At 36.4% G+C, this 19,638-nt stretch overlaps 2 protein-coding genes across 4 annotated transcripts; one reads left to right on the top strand and one right to left on the bottom strand.

Annotated features, from left to right (window-relative positions):
* On the top strand, nt 3,767-9,601 carry LOC109707082 (probable phosphoribosylformylglycinamidine synthase, chloroplastic/mitochondrial). 2 transcript variants are annotated; one of them, XM_020228159.1, is made up of 4 exons: nt 3,767-4,012; nt 4,620-4,717; nt 4,829-9,039; nt 9,171-9,562. In XM_020228159.1, the coding sequence occupies exons 2-3, from the start codon at nt 4,652-4,654 to the stop codon at nt 9,032-9,034; spliced, it is 4,272 nt and encodes a 1,423-aa protein (XP_020083748.1). In that variant the 5' UTR covers nt 3,767-4,012; nt 4,620-4,651; the 3' UTR covers nt 9,035-9,039; nt 9,171-9,562. The 2 variants fall into 2 exon arrangements, with proteins under 2 accessions (XP_020083748.1, XP_020083757.1); XM_020228168.1 differs by having other exon boundaries at nt 3,779-4,012; nt 4,617-4,717; nt 9,171-9,601.
* LOC109706519 (NAC domain-containing protein 35) lies at nt 12,126-15,184 on the bottom strand. Of its 2 annotated transcripts, XM_020227523.1 has the most exons (4): nt 15,086-15,171; nt 14,661-14,980; nt 14,145-14,413; nt 12,126-12,958 (listed from the first exon to the last, which is right to left on the bottom strand). In XM_020227523.1, the coding sequence occupies exons 2-4, from the start codon at nt 14,845-14,847 to the stop codon at nt 12,335-12,337; spliced, it is 1,080 nt and encodes a 359-aa protein (XP_020083112.1). In that variant the 5' UTR covers nt 14,848-14,980; nt 15,086-15,171; the 3' UTR covers nt 12,126-12,334. The 2 variants fall into 2 exon arrangements, with proteins under 2 accessions (XP_020083112.1, XP_020083042.1); XM_020227453.1 differs by having other exon boundaries at nt 14,661-15,184.

Here is a 19,638-nt window from a genome sequence, read left to right on the forward strand (position 1 = left end):
GTTAAATTATTTTTTATATTTAATTAATTGATTAATATATTTTTATTATCTTACACAATATTTACAGCTAATAAATTTATTAATTTATTAAATTATTTTTAAAGTAATATTTTGACATTAATTATTAGATAAAATAATTTTAATTAAAATTATAATTCTTATTCTTTTTAATTAGTTAGTAAAATATTGAAATGTACTACAACTTATTTAATTGAGAATTTAATTCTTATACGCTTCCTTATTAGATAAGAAATAAGGAGAGAAAAACATGTGGCTATGTGCAATGTGAAAATTTTTTCATATTTCCTTCATATTTATTTATTTATTTAAATAATGTGATACATAATCTTTTTCAAATACCATTTTTTGATACTATTTCTAATAAAATTTGATATATTTATTTAATCTAATTAACATTGATTAATTAAATATTAAAAAAATTTGATATGTTTGCATTGAATATGTGTATACAACTATATATTATAATAAGCGTGAGACACATTACCGTGATCGAAGGAGAAATTTTTGGTTGATCTACATTAAAATATTTACACCATTCGATGAGTCCTAAAAATCGTGATTTATAATATATTTTTTAATACCCTCGATTTTTTGCGATAAATTTTTGTCTAAATAATAAACTAAAAAATATATGATCTTTAATGTATAGAAAATTGAGAAGTTATAGATCATGTCTAAATGGTGGATTGGGTCAGAGAATAATCAGTTATTTATTTATGTTTTCTGATAATAAAAAAAATATAATAATATAATATTAATTTTAAATTTTTTTATCGGCGTAAGTTTTTACATTTGATCGATCGAACCATTTAATGACTCAGATTCAATCTGATCCCTCACCATTTCGAACGCAACTCAGCAAAACCAAACGTTTCAATCAGGGAATAAAATGTTTAATCTTTTTTAGTCAACATATTATAACTCTCATTTTTTGAGGTAATATTATTTCATGAACAAAACTTGTAACAAAAAAAATTGACATGATCAATTATCGTATTATTATACTTTTATATGAATAATATAGGAAAAACTTTAAAAACCCCCTGTAGTTTCGTAGTTTCTCACTTTAGTACCCTGTGGTTTAAAATATATCAATTTATCCCCCTGTGGTTTCGTTTTTCTCTTTTTATTATCAATTTCATTATTTTTTTTTCTTAAATCAGTGATAAAGTTAAAATTAAAGGGTATTAAAGTGAATATTCGATAAATCTAGATGAGTATTTGAAGTTTTTTTTATATAATTTAATAAAATATTAACCAAAAAGCTATTGAAAAGATAAAAACGAAACTACAGGGGAATAAATTAATACACTTTAAACCATAGAGTACTAAAGTGAGAAAGCACGAAACCACAGGGGGTTTTTTTTGAAGTTTCCCCAATAATATAATAATAACGCGGCATTACGCGGGTTGGTCGTTTCGTGGGCCAATCACGTAACAGTAAAGTTGGGGCCCACAAGTGTAGGCCCCACACGACACCTGGGGCAAAACGACATTATTCAAACCAACGTTGACTCGCTCCTATTATAATTTTCATACGAAAAGTAAATAATATATCGAAACAAATTTTTATTTTTTTATTTTTTCGAAGCATTAATTTTTATTTTTTTATTAAATACTTTTATCATTCAATATCTTTTCTTTTTAAGGCAAAATATTTATACATTTTGCCTATTCTATCTACTAATATTTTATTATTATATTAACTTTTTAATTTTGATACTTTTAGTTAAAATTTGAAATTATCAGAATTAAAAAATATAAAAAATTATTTAATGTATATCTATATCTACACTATATATAAATTTTATAAAATAAAAAATTATATAATTATTATTGACAATAATTATTTAAATTTAAGTTAGAATATGACAGATATTTTTTAATAATATATAATAAATAATTTTATTTTTTTAAATTTAAATTTTATATTACAAATTTTTGAATAAATATAATATATAAATTTATTTATATTAATTTGAGATAGTTAGTAAAATATTTATTACGTGTATTTGTATGCATATTCGAATAGAAAACAACAAAAATGCATTTAAGACTAAAATAATTTTTAAATCAAAGGGATTTAGATAAAATAATAATAGTCACATCACAACGTAACGACCAGGAAAGGAGATATCGTTGTCACAACTCACAAACCATAACTTAATTTAATTTATTATGTAAGTAATGGTTGGGTAAGAACTGTTTCAAACAAAGAGCAGGTGTGGCCGTGTGGGGTTGTTTAATCATGGAAAAAGCTACTTATTATTATTATTAAACTACTCCATTCCATGTACTTCGAACATGTTTTGGGCCAATAACTTCTATTGTTTTATACCTACTCAGGTGCTCACTTTGAGGTTCAATAAGATAAAACACGAGATTAGTTAATAATTAAATATAATATGGTGTGATTTTTGCTCCTTCCGAAGCCATAGTATTCACAATTTTGGTAGAATCACATATTTTTACTTATGAAGTAATTTATTTTATACTGAAAATAATGAGTAATAGATAGAATATAATATTGGAAAAACTTCAAATACCACCGTATGAGATTTCACACTTTCTCACTTTAGTACTATGTGGTTTAAAATGTATCGATTTAGTGCCCTATGATTTTATTTTTATCTTTTTATTATCGATTTTATTAATTTTTTAGTTAAATCGGTGACAAAGTTAAAACTAAAGAGTACTAAAGTGAATATTCGATAAACCTCGGTGAGATATCTGAAGTTTTTTTTGTATATAATTTAACGAAATATTAACGAAAAATTTGACGAAAAAATAAAAATAACCACAAGATACTAACTTGATATACTTTAAACCACATGGTATTAAAGTGAGAAAGTGCAAAACGCGAAACGACAGAGATGGTATTTGAAGTTTGCCCTATAATATTCTATCCTAAACTTTTGATAATAATAGTCCTCATCTAATAAAAACTATAAGCTTCTTGATTGAAAATATAGTCCGAATTAGGGATGCATTAAAAAAGTGTGCCTTTTTTAGCTGTTGTTTTGTGATATTTTTTATAAATGGATCTGGGTTGATAGAACCCCGTCATGATCTACCTCGAATAGGGCATAGGGTATAAGGGTGTGCTCTGTATCTGTCCCAACCCGCTAAGAAAAGTGAAGCAAGAGGCAGAAATTTTTTTTCTTCCTTCAATCTGTTTCGGTGTACCAAAAATTTGCCTACGCTTTTTACCCAATCCCCCGTAAATAGAGCGGTAAACGGAGGCAAGAAATGAGATGAAATTAACCTGCTTCGAATTCACTCCGATAAGCCAAAAAGAAGGGGTAGGAGGGGAGGGGACGTCTCTCGCCCCGTGACTTCACGCATCCAAACAGAGTCTAAATAAATATTTTAAGTAGGCCGAATGGTGTAGCCCATCTTACTTTGGGCTGGCCAGTTGGTCCAATGGACCAGGTGCGACCCAAACGGGCTCTATTAGGCCTAATCCACTTAGCCCATTTATCACTGTTCAATGGGCTCAAGGCCCAAAATGAGTGTTAAAAGCCTGGACCCGGTCCACTAAAGGAGGGGTGAATAGTGGTGCACAAATATACCGGTGCACGCGGTGCAACGAATAATTCCTTTCCGTGACGTAGTAGGGCACTCGTATTACGATGTTTCGCGGTGGACCAGGTGCATGCTATCTATTTCTCCGGTCCATGAGCATTGCCCTAAAACCTTTTTCTCCTTTTTTTTTTTTTTTCTTTTTTTATCACTTTTTTAACCCGTAATCTCTAGTTCTCTGCTCTCCGCTCTATCCCCCTCCGCTATCCTCTGAAACCTTCTCTCGCTACTAAAACCCTTGTCGAGCTCCGCCGCCCACGAATCCTCTCAAGCGCCACCGCCGTCGCCGGAGCTCTGCCGCCGCCGTCGCCGGAGCGTCCCCGCCACGCTCTGCCGCGGTCTCGTAGCGTTGCCGCTGCGCTTCGCCGCCGCCTCCTCGGCTCCATCGTCGGACGCAGTTCCTGCTCTGGTAAGCTTCCAATCTCTTGTTTTCTCTCTCTCTCGTCTCGAAACTCATGTAAAGCTCGCGTTTTTGAGTTGGGTTCGTTGGGATCGTCTTACTAATCGATTTTATATGTGTTCATCCACATGTGGTCCTGGTTGTAGTATCCCTTTTTGTGTCGAAATCGTTCTTTTGAGTTATGTTGATTTGATTTGATTGTGTAATTTTACTCAAAATCTGTTATTTTCTTCGTTGTGTGAGGTATGTACTGTTTAGTGAGTTAATTTTGTTGTCTTTTTTTGCCCTAATTTTACTCAAAAACCGTTCTTTTCTTCACTGCATGTAGTATACACTGTTTAGGAAGCTAATTTAGTTTGTGTTTTTGCCCTAATTTTACTCAAAATTTGTTCTTTTCTTCAGTGTGTGGAGTATATACTGTTTAGTAAGTCAATTTAGTTTGATTTCTTCCTGAAATTCTATTCAAAATCTGTTATTTTTTCCATTGTATAGACTTCTATACTGTTTAGGAATTATATTTCTGTTTTTAGGCCATTCCTAATAATTTTTTGCTTAATCTGGAAGAATTATTGTATATTGAGTTTAAAAAGCTCTACCTTTTATGTGATTTAAGCAGCTTATCTAAGCATTATTAAGTCGCAGCGATCTATGGCTACGCTTGGAAAACCTGCGGTGGGCGATTCATTGCGAATCCCGGCTTTCCCTACTAATGGGGTAGGGCAACATGAAACTGATTCCCTATTGTATAAATTTCTTTTTCTTTTTTTTTTTACCTCTGTTGTCTCGAATTCTTATGTGATTTCTTCTCTCTGTATTCAATTTCAGGAACCACGAAGATCCCACATGCTTTCTTTTAGGAATCCTGGTGCAAGGAGAAGGTTCCATGTGACCTGCAGCCGCTTTGGTCTCCGCCATGTTCCGATATTATCTATTCGAAGAAATGCTTCCCTGAGCACACCGTTATTGTCGATTCCAAGAGCTGTAGTTTCGAGGGGGTTGGAGAGCCCATTAGACGAACAATATGATACATTGGAACAAACCCCTGAGATTATTCACTTCTATCGCCGTCCATTTATTCGAGAAAGTGCAGCTGCCGAGCTTCTACGGCAAGTCCAAGAAAAGATCTCTCCTAATATAGTAGATATAAAGACAGAGCAATGCTTCAACATTGGGGTGGAAGGGGTTCTACCAATCAACAAGCTTGGAGTGCTTAAATGGCTTTTACAGGAGACTTATGAACCCGAGAATTTAGATAAACATAGCTTCTTGGAGGAGGAGGAGGCCCTCACAGGTGCACAAAACTCCGTGTTAATCGAGGTTGGGCCACGCATGTCGTTCACAACAGCATGGTCTGCAAATGCTGTTTCAATCTGCCAAGCATGCTCTTTGACGGAAATAACCCGTTTGGAGAGGTCAAGAAGGTATCTTTTACATCTCAGGCCCGGAAGTAGCCCACTAGATGTAAACCAGATTAATGATTTCGCGGCTATGGTCCACGATAGAATGACGGAGTGTGTTTATCCTCAAAAGCTCACATCTTTTAAGACTAGCGCTATTCCGGAGGCGGTTAGTGTGGTTCCAGTAATTGAAAGAGGAAGGGAGGCGTTGGAAGAGATAAATGTGAAGATGGGTCTTGCGTTTGATGAACAAGATATTAAGTACTACACAGCGCTGTTTAAGGATGACATTAAGCGCAACCCAACAACTGTTGAGCTGTTCGATATAGCACAATCTAACAGCGAGCACAGTAGGCACTGGTTCTTTAATGGGAAACTTGTTATTGACGGTGAGACTATGAGTAAAACATTGATGCAGATTGTGAAGAGCACTTTGAAGGCAAACCCCAATAATTCTGTCATTGGCTTTAAGGATAACTCGAGCGCGATCAAGGGGTACCAAGTGAACCAGTTACGACCTGCTTTCCCCGGTTCGACCTGTCCACTAGACATGATTATCCGCGAGCTTGATATTTTGTTCACGGCAGAGACGCACAATTTCCCCTGTGCTGTGGCTCCTTATCCCGGAGCGGAAACTGGTGCTGGGGGACGCATCAGGGACACACATGCAACTGGAAGGGGTTCATTTGTGGTAGCCGCCACCGCTGGTTACTGCGTGGGTAACCTTCGCATAGAAGGCTCCTTCGCCCCGTGGGAGGATTCATCTTTTCTATATCCATCCAACTTAGCACCACCTCTTCAGATTCTGGTTGATGCCAGTGATGGGGCATCTGACTATGGAAATAAATTTGGAGAACCATTGATTCAGGGTTTCACGAGGACCTTCGGTATGAGATTGCCGAGCGGGGAGCGGCGTGAGTGGCTAAAGCCGATAATGTTTAGTGGAGGAATCGGGCAGATCGATCATGCACATATCTCAAAGGGAGAACCTGATATTGGGATGCTAGTTGTTAAGATTGGAGGGCCGGCGTATAGGATCGGGATGGGTGGTGGTGCGGCTTCGAGCATGGTTAGTGGACAGAACGATGCTGAGTTGGATTTTAACGCCGTTCAGAGGGGAGATGCTGAGATGGCACAAAAGCTGTATCGGGTGGTTCGTGCATGCGCTGAAATGGGAGAGAAAAACCCTATAATCAGCATCCATGATCAGGGGGCCGGAGGTAATTGCAATGTCGTGAAGGAGATAATCTATCCTAAGGGTGCTGAGATCGACATCCGTTCTATCGTTGTCGGTGATCACACCATGTCGGTGCTAGAAATATGGGGTGCCGAGTACCAAGAACAGGATGCTTTATTGGTGAAGCCCGAGAGCAGAGACTTATTGCAAGTGATCTGCGAGAGGGAAAGGGTCTCAATGGCCGTCATTGGTACGATCAGCGGCAGCGGAAAAATCGTGTTAATTGATAGCTCTGCCATAGAGGAGTCCAAGTCTAATGGGCTACCTCCCCCACCACCTGTTGAGGATCTCGAGCTAGAAAAGGTGCTAGGAGATATGCCCCAGAAGTGCTTTGAATTCAGTCGAATCCCTCAACTGCGGGAGCCGTTGGATATTGCGCCTGGGACCACGTTAATGGATTCTCTCAAGCGAGTGTTGAAGCTTCCTTCGGTATGTTCAAAGCGCTTCTTAACCACAAAAGTGGACAGGTGTGTAACGGGTCTTGTAGCGCAGCAACAAACGGTGGGCCCGCTTCAACTCCCACTTTCTGATGTTGCCGTTATTGCCCAGACGTACACTGATCTGACCGGCGGTGCTTGTGCGATAGGGGAGCAGCCAATTAAGGGCTTGCTTAATTCAAAAGCCATGGCGAGAATGGCTGTTGGGGAAGCCCTAACCAATCTAGTTTGGGCCAAAGTGACCTCTCTTGCTGACGTGAAAGCTAGCGGCAACTGGATGTACGCTGCCAAGCTCGATGGAGAAGGGGCGGATATGTACGATGCCGCTATTGCACTCTCGGAATCTATGATTCAACTGGGTATAGCTATTGATGGGGGTAAGGATAGTCTTTCTATGGCTGCTCACGCCGGAGGTGAGGTTGTTAAGGCTCCGGGAAATCTAGTCATCAGCGCTTATGTCACCTGTCCTGATATAACGTTGACGGTTACTCCGGATTTAAAGCTCACGAATGATGGCGTTCTCCTGCACATTGATCTAGCAAAAGGGAAGCGGCGCTTAGGTGGTTCCGCACTCGCTCAGGCTTTCGACCAAGTCGGCGATGATTGCCCTGATCTCGATGATGTCCTTTACCTGAAGAGCGTCTTTGAATCAGTTCAGGATCTGCTTAGCGAACGCCTTATTTCTGCCGGCCATGACATCAGCGATGGCGGCCTTATTGTTTGTGCCCTCGAAATGGCCTTTGCTGGGAACTGTGGCTTGAAGTTGAACCTAAGCTCAGGAGGCCACAGCATTCTTCATACACTTTTTGCGGAAGAGCTTGGTCTAATTCTCGAAATCAACAAGAAGGACATCGATATTGTTAAGAAAAAGCTGAAAACAATGGGTGTTTCTAGCGAGGTTATTGGTGAAGTTTCTGCATCACCGGTCATAGAATTAGTTGTTGACGGGGATCTGCGGCTAAAAGAGGAAACTTCCTACCTTAGGGATTTGTGGGAGGAAACAAGTTTCCAACTTGAGAGCCTGCAAAGACTAGCTTCTTGTGTCAAACTCGAGAAAGAAGGCTTAAAGCATAGACAATCGCCTTCGTGGTCTCTGTCCTTTACCCCCAAATTCACTAACAGTAAACTTATTGCTGCATCTTCGAAACCAAAGGTGGCCATCATTCGTGAGGAAGGGAGCAATGGAGACCGAGAGATGTCCGCAGCATTCTACGCTGCGGGTTTCGAACCATGGGATGTCACAATGTCGGACCTTTTGAATGGAAAAATTTCACTTGATGATTTCCGTGGGGTCGCATTCGTGGGCGGTTTTAGCTACGCCGACGTCCTTGATTCGGCAAAAGGTTGGTCAGCATCTATAAGGTTCAACCTGCCCCTTTTACAGCAATTTCAGAAGTTCTATAACAGGCCCGACACTTTCAGCCTTGGTGTTTGCAATGGGTGTCAACTGATGGCTCTTCTAGGGTGGGTGCCGGGGGGTGATGTTGGTGGTTCTTCTGGTGTCGGCGGCGATTTGTCACAGCCGAGGTTTGTTCACAATGAATCGGGCCGATTTGAGTGTAGATTTACTGGTGTTACGATTGGGGATTCACCGGCTATTATGTTTAAAGGAATGGAAGGCTCTACATTGGGTGTTTGGGCTGCTCATGGCGAGGGAAGAGCGTATTTTCCAGATAATGATATTCTAGGCTCTGTTCTTAAATCTAATCTCGCCCCCGTACGATACTGTGATGATGAGAGTAAAATAACAGAGGTGTATCCTTTTAACCCCAATGGTTCGCCTCTTGGGATCGCGGCGCTCTGTTCTCCCGATGGGCGCCACCTGGCGATGATGCCGCATCCCGAGCGTTGCTTCATGATGTGGCAGTACCCATGGTACCCAAAGGAGTGGAATGTCGACAAGAAGGGCCCCAGCCCGTGGTTGAGAATGTTCCAGAATGCTCGTGAATGGTGCTCGTAGATCAGGTACTCCGTTTCTTTCTCAGTGAATGCGACGACTATTTAAGTTTCATTTGGTCTTCTTACTGCTTTACTTGTTATGTTAAAAAGATTCTGAAGCTTGCCAATTACTATTTCCTGCGGAAAACTGTTTTCAGGTACGGAAACCGAAAGCTACATTCCGGTATGTTCTGCGTCATTTAAGCGCTGACTTATCGAAGTGGTCTGATCTGCGATGGTGGTATTCAAGAATGTGAATTTTCTGATGTACAACTGCAAAATATTGCTGGATAATAATATAAAATAACTACTGTGAGGAATAGATCCAGTAAAAGTTTCTGGGTCTTATTTTGAGTGGTTCTTATATTTATTTCTATACAAAACAAGATAATTCTATACCTTCTTCTTAATAAGTATTTGGTTGCATTTTGGCTCATGCGAACAGCAACTTGAGTTTGAAGTATAATATTAGCAAAGTACTCCATGTGTAAGCATACTAATGGTGTCCATTGGGTGTGTTTTGCTTAATTACTTATGTGTTGAGATAAAACCAATGTTCTTTAATGGAGTATTAATTAATTTGTTGTGATTATTGCCTTGTGAATATATTTGAAAATATCAGGATTTTTTTAAAGACAGTATATAAAAGTTGAATTTTGTTGAGAGATATATTTGACATTCATTATATTTGCAGGAATATGCATAAAATTAACTTCTTTTTTTTTTTTTAACTAAATCCCTCAAAAGTGAAGCAACACTCAGGTGTTTAGAGAACACCACAATATCTTAAACTTGTAGGTCTTATACTTAGAAGCAAAAGTTTCAATTTAAACTCTGTCGCATAATTATGCAGGAGTAAATAAGCTTAAGCCTTTTTTACAGGGTCTTTGGTAACTCACAAAATTGTGGGAAATTATTTTCTGGAAGAAGAATTTTATGTATAGCAACATCCTTTTCGAAGTTTTCGTTTTTCGAATAAAAAATTTGAAAAAGTGAAGAAACAGAATTTTTCATAAAATTTTGATTTCTTTTATCTACTTTTTCTTAAAATCAAACTGATAGAAAATATTTTTTTAGTTAGAAAAGTAATATTTTTTAGGAAAGCAAATATTCCTTAGAAAGGTGCTTGCATGGTTTCTCAAAAAAGGCGATAAAAACTATAAATTGGGGAAAAAAATAAGTCTTTCATAGAAAACACTGTTTTCACTTTTTTTTTTTATTTTCAAATAAAGTATTCAGAAACAAAATTACTTCCTTTTTATGAAATCTAAAAAAGTTTTTTTTTAAGAAAAATTATTTTCTTAAGAGATCTCACAAACGATAAATACTTTTTTCGTCCAAAAAATTATTCTCTGAGATATTTTTCAGAAAACTAAACACCTCCTTAACGTATCGTGGCAGAAAATAATATATACATATAGAATTGAGCTACAATACTTTTAAAAATATCACTCCTATGGTGCTTCTAGGTTTCTAGCCCTTAGATCTACTCCTTGATTACTAATAGCTCTTGGATCAAACATTATTCCACCTATCACCACTTATCACCATCATCCCAACCTTATATTTTTCTATCTAAGGGTTAAAAACTCAAAAGCACCAATCTCTTGATGATTTTGAGAGTATTCTATCTCAACTCTATATATATATATATATACATTTTTTTTTCCTTTTCTGTTTTGGTTTAAAAGGAACCGATCGAATTACATGCTATTTTCTAATAGCACTCAAATAGAGTGGGCCTTATAGAGATAAAAGTTCAGAATAATTTGGTGTTCTCCATCATTTCCATCCCCAATCTTTTTTGATGGACACACCCATGCATGCATGCTTTGTCTCACATAAAAAAAAAACAAGGACCATCACACAATATAGCATATATGGGTGTGTTTGTACACTTTAACTGCATGCGCAAAACCACCAAAGGATCCTAGGCCCATATTATAGCCCTCTCCCCACTCTTGATACTATCCAAATAATGGCCAAAAAACAGATTATCCTATCTAAATTGACAACAACAAAATAACCCTTACAATGGATTATATTTGTCTATAATATTCTTAAATTTTTAAAACAACTTTATTACTCAAGAAGCATATATCGCATGCTAGCTTACCAACAAAAAGAATTTACAGTTTTCGGATGGCCGAATGCTGAAATGGATTTTTTGATAGTATTATTAGATGAGATGAAATGAATAACTTAGATGAACAGATGTTATAACGAATTTGTTGTTGCTTCTCAAATTACTATCTTTAAACAGCATTTTTGTAAAAAATTTAAGTTACACCAAATTCTAGTAAGATTTTTTTTTAAGAAAAAAAAAAAAAGAACAAAAGCAAGTGAAAGTGCAAAAGCAGCTTGATGTAAATCTCAGAACCTTTCTAGCCCTATGTCAGGCATCTATCAGCCTTCACATTTTCACCTAACACAACAACCAAGAGACAAAACCGGTATACTTTGACTTGTCAGTTACACTTACACCATGTAAAAGAGAGAGGACACTGCAATAATCACAAACTCCAACATAAATATTCCCCCTGCCATGTAATATATATATATATACCTCCTGCTTCTCTGACAACACTCTCTGCAGGTCTTCTACTAATCATGGACTCATTATATGTAATATATTTTATGTCCAAGAGTCCAAAAGTTAAATTAATTTATGGTAAAAATGTATGAGAACCAATCAAATATATATAAACTATTTTAGAATATATATACCTTGCAACTTAATTAGCTATTAAATTGACACCTTAAAATTTGATTTTTTTTCTATTTTGAGTGATTCTAGTCACTTAAATTGACGATCTTTCTAAATTTAACGACCGTTCCATTAAACAATAATGTTAATTGACTTATTTTTATTAAATAAAACTACAAGTTGACTACTATGTATATATAATAGAGCTGTTAAATTTAACAATATCTCCGATTTGACTTATACACTTGAGTAATTCAAACTATATTTTTCTTAGAAATCAGTACAATGTATATTAAGAAAAAGAAAAAAAAATTAAAAGATGAGAGAGTGCCATGGAATAATAATAATAATAATAATAATAAATTGAGAGCATCTCAGTTCACTTTGACTTTAATAAGTAATCCAGTAAGAACAAACTCGGGCACAGCAATGCTATATATATATATATAATCCCACACAATGTTAATGATGAAATTATATATAAACTATGTTCTTCCCACAATATTAGAGGGCTAGCTAGGAGATTACATTCATAATTAATCTTCAAAAGGAACGAAATACAAAGAGAGAGGGAGCTATATATCTGAAAGAGTCACTGTGTTGATCACTTAAAAACTAGTGTAAATCCCTTGCTGCATCATGAGGAAGAGCATTCCATTCCCAAAGCTTATCCGAAATCGAAGACAACGACATCGACATCGAGTTAAGCGGAAGCATCTGGGCTTGTTGTTGTTGCAATGGAAGGAGCTGGTTGTTTAGTAACTGGTTATTGTAGGTTTGGTTGTATCCTACTAACCTATTTAGCTCATCAATGGGGGTTGAGGCCATGGAGGGAGAAGTTAGGTTAATGAGGGAGTATGTGGAAACCAAACTGTTTGTGTTCTTCGAGTGGCCGTAGAGAGAAGTGCTTCCATCTTCCTCCGTCGATGTTGTCGAGCTCAATGAAGCAACCGACGCCGACGTTGATCCGTAGAGAGTAGTGGGTTTGTATATGGGTGTGGGCAAGTTGGTGTTGTTGTTTCCACTTATATGCACTTTGCGAGCTTTTTCTATGGCGGTCGATGATGAAGAGTCGCCTCGAAAGGTTTCAAAGCTCGCAGGTAGATGGCAAGATGAGCTGAACTTTTTGTCGAGTCCGTTCGCTCTCGAGGAGGTTGGCTTTGTGGAAGTGTGGCTAGAGAGGTGATTGTGGTCGTCGACACCGGCTCGCTTGTAGACCCGGCATAAGGAAATCTCGGCCTACAAACATATATTATAGAATTTTTAGTAAATATTGATTGCAAAGACAAATAGAAGGTGATGTAGAATCTACAAAGCAAGATGGATGGAGTATTAGACATGGCAAAAGAAACCAAATCACAAGAAGTACTAATTAAGAACTAGTTGAGAGCATTTAGAGTGTAAGAAGGAGAAAGAAGATGGTTTTTTTTCTTTTTTAAGAGAGAGAGAGAGAGAGAGAGAGAAAAGGAGAAATTTTAGGGTTTCCTTGAAGAAAAAAAAAATCCTAGATAATTTAAACAAAAGTTCATATATTTTGATTAAGTGAGAGAAGAAGGTGAAGAGGAAAAAGAACTGAAGAAGCAATAAGAGTTCTTCCTAGCAAATCACTAATCAGTGCTTGTGAAAGATATAATATCATAACCCAAAAATATAGTTCAGAGGAAGAGAAAATAAGGAGAGGGAGAATATATAGGATCATACAATTTAGTAGCTAAGAGGAAGTGGGGGATTGTGAAAAATTTCCCAGAAAACCTCATTAATAAATTGCAAATATTTCAGAAGAGGATCCTCAAAAGAAAGGCAGTAAGAAAACAAAAGAACATATATAAAAAGAAGTGAATGAACAAGGTATAATTATGGCTTTAACACACCTCTCTCTCTCTATCTCTCTCTCTCTCTCTCTCTCTCTCTCTCTCTGTGGAAAAGAGAAGCAGAAGCAAGGAACAAGAAGAGCAACAGTAGAAGCAGCTGATCCGCATGCAGTTACTCAATTTCCAAGTATCAGTTTGGTTTATGTGGCACTAACTATACATATACATGTAAGATCCTACACAAAGAGCAAACCCTAATTTCTATAAATGAAAATAAAGAACACACAACACAGAAGTTGGATCTCAGCAAAACCCAGATGCCTGTTTGAAACTTCTCTCTTCTTATGTTTCAGTGATTTTTGTGCCTAGTAATTTAATTAACATTCAGCAAAAGAGTTCATGACAAGGGGATCTTTCACAGAAAAGTGGTTTTTGCCATGAGCCATGCATTAAAGCCTACAAAATTAAGATTCTTTTTGCTGTTGTTTTTGGTCCCCAAAACCCTAGAGTGCCCCCATGATTGCCCCCTCACCGTCATATCCTACACCTTTAATATCCAGATCTGGTTATGGTAAAAGGACTAGGGGTTTCCTATGTATGTAGTGTCTTGTTACCTTCTGGTAATGGTCGGTTTCGTTCTGCGGCAATCGGTACTCGTTCATGATCCAACTGGTCCTGATGCCCTTGGGAGCCTTCCCTGAGTAGAACACAAGGGTCTTCTTCAATCCGATCGACCGGCTGTTTTCGGCTCGGATCATCCGGTCGGCTCCAGTGGCCTTCCAGTAGCCCGATGCGGTCACGCGGTTGGGTCGATCTCCGTTCCTATACTTTCGATCTCTAGGGACATAGAAGAACCACTCTTTCTCCCCAATTGCTGCAAATGCTGTACTTGATATATAGTCCACGGTGTAGAAATAAAGGAAAAGAAAAGGAAAAATTAGCCTCCAAAAGGTAACCCAATTCCTAAAATTAGAGATCTATGACAAATTAATTAAACTCTATAAGTTGAAGAAAAAAGGTGTTTTTCCATATAGAACAAGTAGGGATCTGCCAAAACCCCTCATCCTGCATGGATGGTTATTCGCAAAAACCAAAAAGGGGAGTGTTTTTAGAGAAGGTGGATATCGAACCAGGGAGCTCCCATGGGTCGTAGCGGTAGAGGTCGAGGAAGGTGATAAGCTCGACGTTGAAGCGCTTGCCCTCGACCTTTCTGCGGAGGTAGAACTCGATCAGCTCCTCTTCAGTAGGGTGGAAGCGAAACCCCGGCATCACGAGATCGTTCTCATGAGCATCCTTGCCATCGTCGTCTCCACTCATCGTAGATCCGATCGCCGCATACCGCTAAAGCCCCGAATCATCAGCTCTTTCAACCCCCACCCTCACACCTGCTATATACTCCCCTTTCAAGTGGCTTCTTCTCCTTCTCCTTCTCCTTCTTCTTCTTCTTCTTCTAAGGTAGGTGCAAGTGGTGAAAGGATTCAGAGAATTTGTCAAACAAATGGCAAATAAAATGGATGAATACTTGTATTAATTGTGATTAATGCTAGACTACTACCACCACCACTATGATTGTCCCCTGTTCTGACCCATACTCTCTCTCTCTCTCTCTCTCTCTCTCTCTCTCTACACAATTCCAAGTAGAGGAGAAATAAAAAGGTGGGGTGAATAAGTAAGGTTTCCATAGGCTTGGGGAGGGCCTACAGGGAGAGGGAGGGGGCACAAAGGAGTTAAAGAAGAGAAAGAGACACTTCGGGAAGAGGACATGGCTTAGAGAGGTGAATGCATGTCATGACCTGCTCAATCTCCTCAGCTAAATTTCTAGCCTCTCTACAACAAGAATCTAATCTCTTCATTGGCTTATCTTCTATTATTTATTCTTTTTATCTTTCTTTTTTATTGTACTTTTCACTGCTGCTGTTAATTTCTTCCTCATGCAACCACTATACCACCCCTCATAAATTCAGTCATATATAAAGCTTTGCGGTTAACTGTAATAGATATTCGCCGACCATCCCTACCGTAAGCAGTAAAAGATTTGATGATTGTTATTCGAGATTCCAAATTCGCAATTTAGTTGCTTCACATTTTCAGCTAAGTTTATTTATTAAAAAAAAAAAAAAAGGCAAAATGCTACCTTTTCTCTCTCTCAAAAAAAATTTGTAAACAAGTATCTGGTTAATAAAAAAAAAATTCTATAACTTTGTATTACAAAAAGCAAAAAATAATTTTGAGGCTCAAAAGCAAAATCTTCTATTTAAAACTTCTGATTTTATTGCAGAATAGGCTTTATTGGCGAAGTAATTAATTCTCTAATTATTGCATCCATGCATGCAATGCATGCAATGCAATAATTACGCATCCAAGCATTGCAATGCAAGGTAATGCTGAACCTTATAATTACGCATAGTCACAATATATACTTCCTAAGTTTGAACTACAATTACGCATAGTCACGATATATATATTCTTCCTAATTTTGTGAAGTTCATTATTAATTAACAAACTTTTAATAGTTGGCCAAGTAATCCTCTAACTATATACTAGCTAGTATGTGAATGTTGATGTACAAAAACGAAAATGATCATAACTTGCACCCAATTCTTCTTCATTTTCAAAGTGCATTGTTCATTATCCTTTCTTTTTCTTCGTTTGCTCAAAAATGTTTACAAGAAATTATATAAACAACTTGTAAAATTTTTTACGCTAGTATTGTTTTATTTTCGGATGTGTGTGTGCTTGTGTGTTCTATAAAATGTTCGAGGCTGGCAATTTAATTTTGTTAGAAATTTGCGGCTTACATTGATACCAGATTTTCTCTGAGATTTCAAAATTCGAGACATATCTAATAAATTTTAACTGATCTTTCTAAGCATATATATCTATATACCTATTTTATCATTCTATCTAGAAATGCCAAATTAATTATGAATTAATATAAATTAATGTACCATGAACTGCAAGGGATAATATATATATTTATATATGGAGTTGGGCTGGAATACTATCAGTAGCAAACATGCTTCGGTGTTATCCATTTGTTTTCGATGATGAAGCCTCCAAATGGACGATCGTCAATATTGAGCATAATTTATACCACTTGAAATATGTAGAAATCAAATTTAAATCTTTTTTACATCAATGGCCTAATGATCAAAAGGTTTCAAATTTTAAAATTTTAATAATCAATATGAGATGTTTTCTCATTTAACGGCGTAGAGATATTCAAATCAATTGAATTTTGGTTAATTTTTTTTTAAAACTATTTAGAATAAAATCTATACGCTTGATCTTGATTAAAGTCTCTTATCATCACTTTTTAAAAAATATTCAATTTTTATTGTTCTTTTTTGTGTCCACTTGATAGACAAGAGAAAAATATCGAAAAAATATAAAATTTAATTTTAGATGCTTTAGGTGGTATAGATTATATTCAACGGTGTCAATCATCGATTTGGAGGCTCCATTATTGAAAATAAATTGTGGCAACGGAGTCTGTTTGCTACTGATAGCATTTCAATTCAACTCTATATATGTAGTGTAGGTCTTGTGTGCTATTAGGAATATGGAGGCCTCCGTGCTCCTAAGCCATTTTTTATGATGGATCTTTCGAATCGATGATCAGCTCCATCAGACTTGATCTAACTAATTTGAAGCATTTAGAAAATAAATTTTGTGATTTTTTGATATTATATATTTACCTAGCAATCGAAAGGGTTCAAAATTAATAATTTTTAATGGTTGATGCATATTGTTTGCAAGTTTAACAGTATAGTAGTATTCAATAAGATGAAATTTTAATAGAAATTTTTTTGTACTATCTATAACAAGATTAATATATCTGATCGAAAATTTTAGTACTACATCACCATTTTTTATGCGATTTTTATTTTCAACCGTCAATTTTGAACCCTTTCGATCGCTAGGTAAATGATATCGAAAAATCACGAAATTTATTTTCTAGATACTTCAAATATGCTATATCAAATCTAATGAAGCCGATCATCGATTCGATAACTCCATCATCGAAAACGGCTTAGGAACACGGAGGCCTCCGTGCTCCTAGCTAATAGCATACAAATCAAACCTACTCCATATATATATATATGTACATATATACGTACGTATATATGTATGTATACAAGGCCATAATTGGTACGTAGAAAAAATAACTAACCGAGTTTGGGTATGGGTATGGGGGTTGTGAAGTCAAGTGAAATCCGTGACCACACCTACGTTGTTGAGTTTGACAAATTAAGCACACCTCTACATTACTATATATATAAACCCTTTCATTTTAATCGAATAGTCCCATTATATATATATATATATATATATATATATATTCAACATCATGGTACTGTTATTCTCCTCTCTTTTGAGGATCTCTTTCGTTTTCTGCTATGATGCATGCTACAATGATCACCCTACGCTATACTACATGTTCCAAGAGCCCTTTTTGGATTCAACTAATGGGGGGGGGGGAGGGGCAAAACCCAAATTGGGTTTTGAAACATTGAACCCATCTTTTCCATTTGATTCATTACCCGGCCCCACCCTTATATATATTTATGTATACTCTCTCTCCACCACTCATGTATCCATCAAAGCCTCTATCATCTCATGAAACTTATATAGCCCTTTGGAATGCCACAATTACCTACCACTTGCTACAATATTGTATTGGGTCCTTAGTTGACACATGGGAGGCTCCAAAAAATCACCATGCAATAGTACCCTTCCTTTAATTAATTAAATTCCATCTTTATCTTATTTTTCTCATGGAATGCCCATATATCGTGCAAGTAATTAAAGATGGCCTAGAAGAGGATGTTCTCTCAAGTATAATATATTAGGATATGTGTATATTTTTTGACAAATGATTGTTTCACATAAATAGTATGTATCAGAGTAAGAGGTCCCAATTAACTTAATTCAACGTTATCGGCCCTATCAGAAAGTTGATCTGGAGCTTGGACTCAAGGAATGGTGTTGAATATGATATATATTAGAAGTATCATTTTCTACCGGCTTAAGCTTTGTAACGATATGGTTGTTTTGATACGACCAAACTATACGTTTCTGCATTGATGTATTGTGGAAATTGCGAGAAGCGTGAGAGACTCCGCTGCCCTTTTCTTCAACCCCATTAGGAAGTTGACTAAAATGTTGGAAAAGTCTTCAAATGAAAGGGACTCAACAAGCTATCCTTGTGATTAGGATATTAAGAGATTCTCGCTTGTACTATATAGAAGCCCAAGTTGATCTCTCCAACAAGCTTATATAACCTTGCCGACCCCAGAGAAGTCCCCTTCACAAAGACCTATATATATATATACATTTCAACAGTTGAATCCATAAGATGACTAGCTAGCTAGCTATGTATATTTTTCCCACTCATGAAGGGAAAAAAATAAAAAATAAAAAAAAAAAAAAAAAATATTATATATATATATATATATATATATATATAATATATATATTATATATAATATAGAGTGAGGCTACTATGCTATCGCGAAGCACGGAGCTTTCCGTGCTTCCAGCTCATTTTCGATGTTGCGACTTTAAATCGTCGATCGCTCCGTTAACTTGATTTAAGTATTTCAAGTACCTAGAAAATAAATTTATGATTTTACAATATCATTTGCCTAGTGAACGAAGGGGCTCAAAATCAACGGCTGAAAATAAAAATCTTACCAAAATGTGATAATATGACACAAAATTTTAAATCAAAGATATTGATCTTGTTTTATATAGTATAAAAAATTTCTATCAAAATTCACGTGATTTAGATATTTCTACACCGTTAACTTGCAAACTGCTCACTACAACCATTGAAATTTGTTGATTTTGAGCCCATTCGATCACTAGGCAAATGATATCGAAAAATAATAAAATTATTTTCTAGGTACTCCAAATACTCTAGATCAAATTTAACGAAGCCGATCGACGATTCGAAAGTCGCAACACCGAAAAACGAGCTGGAAGTACGGAAGGCTCCGTACTTTCGATAGCATAGTAGCCTCACTCTACATATAATATATATATATATTAATATGGTCTAGATAATTTAAATGGTTTAGATCATGTTCAACGTGCCGATCGTCG

This window comes from Ananas comosus, linkage group 1 (assembly GCF_001540865.1).
Source record: "Ananas comosus cultivar F153 linkage group 1, ASM154086v1, whole genome shotgun sequence".
Classification (NCBI taxonomy): domain Eukaryota; kingdom Viridiplantae; phylum Streptophyta; class Magnoliopsida; order Poales; family Bromeliaceae; genus Ananas; species Ananas comosus.